The sequence below is a fragment of the Sinocyclocheilus grahami genome, unplaced genomic scaffold (genome assembly GCF_001515645.1).
Source record: "Sinocyclocheilus grahami isolate Dianchi unplaced genomic scaffold, SAMN03320097.WGS_v1.1 scaffold620.1, whole genome shotgun sequence".
NCBI lineage: Eukaryota > Metazoa > Chordata > Actinopteri > Cypriniformes > Cyprinidae > Sinocyclocheilus > Sinocyclocheilus grahami.
In genome coordinates this window covers 89,241-98,369 of record NW_015505799.1, presented here as the reverse complement: position 1 = coordinate 98,369, position 9,129 = coordinate 89,241, and the positions used below count along the sequence as shown (strand labels likewise).

Below are 9,129 nucleotides of genomic sequence, written 5' to 3'. Positions count from 1 at the left end.
CTCTCTCTCTCTCTCTCACACACCCACACCGCTCTCTCTCTCTCTCTCGCTTGCACACGCACACACACACACACCACTCTCTCGCACACACACACACGCACACCGCTCGCTCTCTCTCTCTCGCACGTGTGTGCGCGCACACACGCGCACACATGCACACACACCGCTCTCTTTCTCTCTCTCTCTCGCTCGTGCGCGCACACACGCACACACGCACGATGCGCAAAACTCCGCATTTGAACAGTCAATAGCAAATACTTAAAACTAATAACAAAACAGTAGCTGATTCAGAAGCGCCAGATTGTCATAGCAAAGTCAGAATTACCTCCTCTCCTAGGTTCACGAAACGGTCGTCCATAAAATGCATTGCTGTTCTGTTGTAAGTAATCTTAAAGATTCCTAAATGCATCTACTTTCGGAAGGCCAAATAAAGTGCTTTTGCTTTCGCCTAAAAACACACAGCGTCTCCCTGACATGCTGCTTCAACACTAACTGCGGTTACTGAAACCACGCCTTCTTTCTTTGCGTGAACATTTGGGCAGCATTATGCTAATATTTCCACATAGTGAGGTAGATATGTGGGGGCGTGTTAGAACGAGCCGTTTTAGGGGGGGCGTGGCAGAGTCTTAACTTTGATAAAGAACATCTCTTTGGTTTTGAGACTTTAGTCTTTGCAACTTCAGGGATCTTATCTATGCACAATCAGCTTGTAACACTCCAAAGAGAAATGAAAACTTGAAATCGCATCATATGACCCCTTTAAGACAGAATATCTTGGCTGACCCTGAAATAGAGATATATAGTGTATATATATATATATATATATATATATATGCTGTATGAATTACATATTGGTTGTTATTGAATTATTAGGTGCAATGACTGATGACTATTGACAACTGTGGATTAGTTTGCTGATTATTACAGGTGTTTATAAAATTGTACATAAGTTTGAATCATGTGGTTTGTTGTTTTCTTGTGTAGGACACCAAAACAGGCTCACCTGACTCTGACTCCTCCTGTCCCTCCTCTCCCAAACCCTCAAACACTGTTAGTATCAGCATCATCCCTCTCTTCTCGTCCTTGTCCTCCTTTATGTTTGTCTTTGTTGCCCTGCTCTGTCGTTACTCCTCTCTTAATGCTGAGCTCTGACTCTTCTGTGTGCTTGTGATGTGGGTTTATAATAAATCAATAAGCCATGAGTACTCTGGCATTAAGGGTTTAAGGGTGTTAGATATGCTCAATGTGAAGTGGAGTGCTTTAATGGTTATGGATGGTTAATCACTGGACAACCTCTCATGGATCAATGCCTTTAGAAAGCCACACCAATATGACAAGACTGTGATGTTTAATAAGTGCTTACATACTTTAGCAATGATATTAAAAATAAAGTCAGTTTGGTGCATTGATACAGAAGTAAATCGTTGTGTGATCACAGGTGTGTGTACATTTTTATTCCATTGTATTCCTTTGTGCTTTAAATGCAGCTCGCCCAGTCAGATTTTAGAACTGTCCATTTTATAAGCATTTACTGGTTGTGTCTGTTGAGCTGCTTCTATACTAAATACTAAAGAACTGACTGTAACATAGTTCAGTACAACATACTCCCTAAATCATCACTGTTCTTGTGTAATTTCTCTCTTATGGTAGCCTCTGTTGCGACTGGACAAAGTTAGGTTTCTTCTCACTCTGTTCTGGGTTAATTCTGTGGCTGCATGCTGTTCATTGCTCTGACTGTTTTTTTTTTTTTTTAGGTTTAGTTTTGTCCTTTTTCTCTCTTCACAAATAATTTTCTCTATTCTAGTCGTCAGAGAAATGTGGCAATTTAAACATGACTAAAATCACTGAACATGGAAAAAAGGTCCGGTAAGTAAAAATAATGCTCTCATTCATTTGACAGAGCAAACAAATGCTTATAACTATGCCATGCTGATATTGTAATTGTTTGTTTGCCTTTTGTCACGCCCACAGGAAGAACTGGACCTCCTATTGGATAGTTTTGCAGGGTTCTTCACTACTATTTAATAAGGGTCAAGGGGGCGGGACTGGTTGGGTGAGTGACAGTTCAGTGATGAGAGAAAATCATCAGTAGCCCACGTGATGTACTTAGTTTAAATGTCTTGTGTGTATGTTCATGTGTTGCTTTCTCAACAGTTTGGAAGAGACCAGAAGCTGGAGTTCAGTGTGGAACTCAAAGGAGGTTCAGTGAACTGGGCATCTAAAGACAAATCGAGCAAGAAACATGTTCTAGAGGTAAAGAGCTGGTTGGAAACTGGTAAACAGCAGTTGTTATTTATCTAATTTGACTCTCTATGTTTGCTTTGGTTAAAAGAGATATGAATGTTGAACTGTTATTAAGGTCATGCAGTGGATTATCCTGTCCTTTTTGCATAGAGCTTGGCTGAAGCTGTGGTGAACAGCTTGATGTCTAAACATGGCTAATTGTGTGACAAATACTGCTGTTTGATTTGTTGTGTTCATGTGTCTAAGCTGAAGACCCGGCAGGGCATGGAGCTCCTCTTGCAGTCAGATAACGACAGCCACATCAGTGAGTGGCACAAGGCTTTGACTGAAGCCATACACACATATGTAAGATCAGTCTTCTATATGCCTTTACTTACATTTCTTTGGCACTTTAATTATTCTGAATTTTTTTATTGACCTTGATGTGTGTTTCATGTTGCAGGCATGGGAGTCTGATGAGGCCATTGAAGAAGACATGCCAGAATCTCCTGACACTGAGAAACATGACAAAGAAAAAGAGCAAAGAAACTCCAAGAAGGGCAGGGGTGTGTGTGTGTGCCTATGTGAATGATTCTGTAGACCTGTTTCAAACCCTAGGCAGCTGTCTAGTGTATTGCTAAGCTAACAACACGATACTCTAATAAGAATAAAAATGCATAACACAGTCTGCGGTGGGTGATTTATTTATGATACAGCCCACTCATATATTCAGTCCAGTGCACCTGGAGTTGTGTACCATTCCTTACATAGACTTCTCTTCCCATGATGCTTTAGATATTAAGAAATCCGTAAGCATGGATAATGCAGCGCAGAAGAAGAAGACCAAGCTGATGAAGCTCCTCACAGTCAGACCCACTTTACAGGCCGTCAAAGACAAGGGCTACATTAAAGGTACCTACACACAGAACTGGGTGGATACAGAGTTATTGGTAAAATTCAAAGACTGTTTTATTGTTTGATTGTTTCTCTCTCTGTAGATCAGGTGTTTGGCTCCAGTTTGAGCAGTCTTTGTCAAAGAGAGAATTCCACCGTCCCTCACTTTGTCTTGATGTGCATTGAGCAGGTGGAGAAGAACGGTACTCTTCTGTTCAGTCCATGTGCAGCTGAATATTGACTAAATCTAAATCCTAAATTTACTCTCACCCCAACTCTCTTTGAATGTTAATGCTTAATAAAACTTTAATTACTATTTTCAGCCCTTGTCACTGACTATCATAGGTTACATGCACATCAAATTCCACCTTAATATTCCTGTGTACATGGTTGTTGTAGTTGCCAATCTGTACATGCACACTTTCTTTCCCACTCTTATTTCCTGGGTAATTTAGTACTGTCATTAATTGTACAGTATGCTGAGTTATTATTAGTTTCAAACAACACTGCCACAAAACGGAAAAGGTTGTGCAGTCAATAATAATAATATGCATTATTTTCAATTTATTTTAATAATAATATTAAAAAGGTGTTATCATTGTCAACTAAAACAATTAATATTTTTGTTACTTAAAATAAAATAAACATTAACTGAAATGAAATAATATACCGGTATTAAAAATATTAAACTTATTTTATTTCAGCTTTTACCAAGGCAAATTTCCTCAGTTTTGTTTAGTTTAACTTGAAGTAATAAAATAGCTAAAATAAAATAAAACTATAGACACATTTTTTTTTAAATGTATCAAAACGACAACAAAATTACTAAAAATGTTAACATTAAAGTGAAAACCGTAAATATAAAAATAAAATAATAATATTAACAAAAACTATAACAGAGTATCAATGATAGTAAAATGACACTGCTTAATATCACAATATTGATGTGCAAGTAAACTGGATGAGTTGATACTCGCTGCTATAACCTGCATTCTAACATGCATTCCAATGTTTTGTAATTCGTGTCATTTCTTTCTCTTTCTTTCTTTATTCAGGGTTAGGAGTGGATGGTTTGTACAGAGTGAGTGGAAATTTGGCCTTTATACAAAAACTGAGATTTGCTGTTAATCACGGTACGCCCTGCCACCTTTTAAACCCATACTGATTTATACGAAACAGATCATTATTGATGTGTATTTTAAAAATAACATGATTTGTGTCACTTTGATCTACATAAATACAGATGAGAAAGTGGATTTAGAGGACAGTAAATGGGAAGACATTCACGTAACCACTGGAGCTCTGAAGATGTTTTTCCGTGAGCTACCAGAACCGCTGTTCCCCTACGCTTTCTTCAACAACTTCATCACTGCTATCAGTGAGTGGAGATCAGTATTTGACACTAGTGTTTAGAGGGAGATATTTTGCACACATGTAACTGTTGTGTTTCTGTGTAGAAATGCCTGATTATAAGCAGAAAGTTCAGGAGGTTAAGGATTTGATGAAGCAACTGCCACGGTCTAACCACGACACCATACAGGCGCTCTTCAAACACCTGAAGAAGTGAGTATAAAAGGAGAACGAGATTGAAAATTAAAAAGTTGCTTTTTTTCTTTTTTACTCTAGAAGGCACATAAACAATGGAAATGATTAGGTAGTTGTTTTAGAAAAATGCTGAAATAGTTTTAAAGGAAGTGTATGTCATGTTAATTGCCCTTGTGATTTTACAAGCACTCTTTCTCTCTGTAGAGTGATCCAGCATGTCGACGAGAATAGGATGACCACGCAGAGTGTAGCCATCGTGTTCGGCCCGACGCTCCTACGCCCAGAGGTAGAGACGGCAAATATGGCCGTGCACATGGTCTACCAGAATCAGATCGTTGAGCTCATTCTTATGGAATATGAGAAGATATTTGGCAGGTAGGTCACACGCACAGGAACATTTTGACCAAACCCAGCGGGACAGTTACTGCTGAAGACTGAACAACCCATTGACTGCCAGTCTGAACACTGTTTTGATATGTTTACATGAGAGGAACACCTGCATTAAAAACAAAAAACACCACTCTGGCTTCAAGATAAACAGTCAAATCCTTTCTCATATCTTTATTGGACTAAATAATTGTTATTTTTTTGACTGGATGTCATATTATTTTTATATATACCTAAATCCATTGGACTGTCATTTTTGGACCATTTTTGGATTCATTTGGAGCAACGAGGGCTTGAAATATGAATGTTTTCTGTCCGACTGAAAACCGTTGGAGAAATCTGATGCTTCATTTTAGATTTCCGTTCACTACAAATACTACGCTTTGCATCACGTCTTTCTGTGGTAATACTGTAATATGGTTTGGAACAACACATCAACTGATGGACTGATATGATAGACTTGGATTTTATTCTATACTAAAAACTAATTTTCACGGGAATGGATTGAATTCTGTTCTGGGCTCCCGGAAGTGACCCCTGAGATGACCACTGCTGGGAAACACTGGAGTTATTGTATAGACTCTCAAAATTTGGACACACAATCTTTTGTTCAAGTCTCGGCCACGATTTCCTGATAATTGATCCAACATCAAAGGATGTACAAACTCTTGAGCTATGAAAATATATGTCAATTATATTTCAGGCTGTACGAGTGCATCTGTCCCCTTCGGTCCTTAGAGAGACACTGAAAGGAAATGTGTCCATGACACATTTAACCCTTTGAGGACATTAGACTCGCAACTGTTCCTGACCAGACCCCAGCCATGCATTGAAAACTCTCACAGCCTATTTAATATTATTAAATTTAAATGAGTAAATTTAGACAAAATAACGTGAAGATCTTGTATTAGAGAAAGAGGAGAAATTCTGAGTGGGTAAAGCTTGATTGCTCTTTCTAAAGCTGTCTGATGGACATACTGTGTGTGTATGTGTGTGACGAGTAAAAAGCACATGGAGGTTAAGACACAATTGTATTAATAAAGTGACAGGTTTATTAAAATATTTTAAAAATTTATTCAGATATGGTTATTTGGTAAATGGCTGTTGAATGTAATTTGTTAAATGTTCTGCTGTATGTTGCAGAGCTTTGTCTTGATCAAAATAAAATTGACAAGGCAAATCGGTCACCTTATTGAGTGTTGTTACTCCCCTCCACCAAGAGGCAGCAAACATCACAACACTGGTTTTGTTTTTCATGTGTTGCCTTTAAAGTTCTCACATATAATTTAAGTACTGGTATGCAAAGCTACTCTTATGTCTTTTATATTATATGGATTTAATCAAAGCACAGCAGCTTTATACAGGAAACTTCAGACTTGTACGTTTTTACTGTAGATGCCGTTTTTTTTCCAGGGACTTATCTAAATTATTGGACCTGGAACATTCCTTTAATGCTGTTGATTAGTGACAGTTTATATTTTTATAGATGAAGATGCAGACTGACCCCATGAGGAAAAAAATTTGAATTAGTCTGACGCCTTTTTGTTCACTGATTTCTTGTTCTAATACTCCCTTATTTCACTCTAAAGTGGAAATTGCAAACTATTTCCTCTCCATTCCAATGGATACATTTTCTTTCTTTCAAACAAAAATATTAACTTTTGAAGAATTTGTCCTAATTTATTGTTTTGCTGAATTTTTAGATACAAAACCACACAAACAGTGGATGCTGTCACTTGTAGGAAGTCGTGGCCTAATGGTTAGAGAGTCGGACTCATAACCCAAAGGTTGTGGGTTCGAGTCTCGTACCGGCAGGGATTGTTGGTGGGTGGGAGTGAATGTACAGCACTCTCTCCCACCTGCAATACCACGACTGAGGCGCCCTTGAGCAAGGCACCGAACCCCAACTGCTCCCCGGGCGCCGCAGCATAAATGGCTGCCCACTGCTCCGGGTGTGTGTTCACGGTTTGTGTGTTCACTGCTGTGTGTGCACTTTGGATGGGTAAATGCAGAGCACTAATTCCGAGTATGGGTCACCATACTTGGCCACACGTCACTTCACACTTTTTTCACACTTTTTTTTAACAGTGCTGAAAATGTACTCTGTCTGCTAAGGTTTATGTATTAGAAGCTTTAATTTTTTTTAAGTTTTAAATGAAATGCTAAACATCTTTCTGGACACTCTAAAGTGGAATTCAGTTGTGTGGAAATTACTAAATATTAGCACGCTTTCAATAAATTTGTTTGATAATGAATAAGCAATTTAGAAATGACCTGGTGCTTCATTTCATTTTATTGTATGGGGCATCATAAAAGGAAACAAAGAAAAATCCTACAAATAGGTTCATCACTTTGTGGAAAATGTGACATTTATACACACAATGCAGAGTTGGCACAAATAAAAACATAGACAAAATGGCTTGACTAATTTTGGTTCCAAAATGGCAAATTCAGCACCATTACAACATGAATCCATGCTCTTCATCACAGGTTTATTAATTACTGTGAAGCTGTTGGAAAAGCTTCAGATTTAAGAAAAACCAAAGCAATGGGTACAAATGTCTGCCTGATTGACTTTCTGTGATGGAGTTAAAAAATAACTTGAAATTATAAAATGAATACTGTTAACTTTTATATACTGTATATCAGGGTTTAACCTCCTTCGTGGCACTGAGATTAATTCTAAAATACATTGTGTTAAACTACAGTGTTGTGTATTACACACGCAATAAATAAAGCAATACAAAAATAAGACATATATAAAAGGTTCTACAAATGAAACATTTGTCAGTGACAATAATACTGATGGTATTACACAATATACACATGCATAAACACAAAAAGAATAAACATTTCGAAATACACTGAAATTAATAATACTGCAAGGTCTGCTCAGACACAATCAACTTAAAAAATTTTAATCCTATGCGCCTCTTCCAAAGTGCTGCTTTCAACGTGCACTTCACAGTCATATTACATACGGTCCGTATTTGCCTTCTGCGTGACTTCGAGATACTAGATTTAGTTTAATCTATAGGGCCGTGCACGTTGGAAATCTTCATAACAGAGAGAACACTTGCTGATGAATATGAGTTGGAGGTCTTGTGCTCTCCTATACAATCTACACAAGCCTGTGGTTCATACATTTCAAGTACATTTTTTTTCATCGTCATTCATCAAATAATCCTTAACCTGCTTCTAATTGGTTCTTATTCATCACTTGGTTCGGCTATTTGTTTTAGGTTATTATATGATTCCAAACAGAATAATAAAAGAAGAGTGAAGCATAAAAAGCTTGGATTTCTGAATGAAAATGGCTGAATTGAAATCTTCTTATAAATGGCATGCCCATACTCACCTAATTTAAATAAATCTTTTAAATTTGATTTGGTCTAGTTTGATAGGGCTACTTATGTTGTATTATCTTTTTCTTTTAGTAAAGTTAAATTGGCAATTCTTCACAAAAGTGGGCTTAGAGAGAGAAAACCAGCATGAGCTATAACAGCTTGACAGTTTGCCATTTGATTACAGCTGAGGGCAGTGTTGGAAACTTAAATATTTTTGTAAATTTGTCAGATCTGTTGGGCTGTGTCCTTGAACAGTGTGGACATTTTTATGTATCTTTAAATTCTTGGTCAGCTGACTAAAATCTAGATTGTCCAGTGTGATATAATGTTTGTGAATGGCACTTACAGCTTGGCGGTCTTGCATAAGGCTGTGGGTTTGCAGTTCCTTAGAGCATCTCCTATGAACACAGACTGACACATTACAACATGAAGCCACGCAAAGATGAATGAAAGAACAGGTGAAACTGCCTTCTGAGGTTGACACTTTTTCCTGAATTTTTTTTGTATGGTGTCATGATCGTGAAAATTATGTTTTCAAAACATTACAGTTACCGACAAATATTTTGGAGTGCTTATTACAAAATGTCTTTTCTTAGTAGAATTCGAGTCCGATTTGAATTATTATTCAGTTGAGTAGTTCATTACAATTGAGCAGTTTAAGTTCTATCAAAGCGATTCAGTTTTTAAATGATAATAAGCATTCCTATGAATATTTCCATAATTAATGATTCGT

General features: G+C 37.3%; 1 protein-coding gene across 7 annotated transcripts in view; it reads left to right on the top strand.

Moving 5' to 3' along the window:
- Positions 1-5,892, top strand: part of arhgap12a (Rho GTPase activating protein 12a) — a 40,870-nt gene extending 34,978 nt beyond the window's left edge. For 4 of the 7 annotated variants that reach the window (XM_016241344.1, XM_016241343.1, XM_016241341.1 and 1 more), the window contains 12 exons: positions 985-1,050; positions 1,805-1,866; positions 1,972-2,053; positions 2,155-2,253; positions 2,491-2,589; positions 2,687-2,789; positions 3,019-3,135; positions 3,222-3,320; positions 4,173-4,250; positions 4,361-4,495; positions 4,575-4,680; positions 4,867-5,892. In XM_016241344.1, coding sequence (XP_016096830.1) covers positions 985-1,050; positions 1,805-1,866; positions 1,972-2,053; positions 2,155-2,253; positions 2,491-2,589; positions 2,687-2,789; positions 3,019-3,135; positions 3,222-3,320; positions 4,173-4,250; positions 4,361-4,495; positions 4,575-4,680; positions 4,867-5,041 — 1,221 coding nt within the window. In that variant the 3' untranslated portion in view covers positions 5,042-5,892. The remainder of the gene's footprint in view (positions 1-984; positions 1,051-1,804; positions 1,867-1,971; positions 2,054-2,154; positions 2,254-2,490; positions 2,590-2,686; positions 2,790-3,018; positions 3,136-3,221; positions 3,321-4,172; positions 4,251-4,360; positions 4,496-4,574; positions 4,681-4,866) is intronic. The other 3 variants (XM_016241342.1, XM_016241348.1, XM_016241347.1) reach the window with 1 other exon arrangement.
- The last annotated feature ends 3,237 nt before the right edge of the window (positions 5,893-9,129 follow it).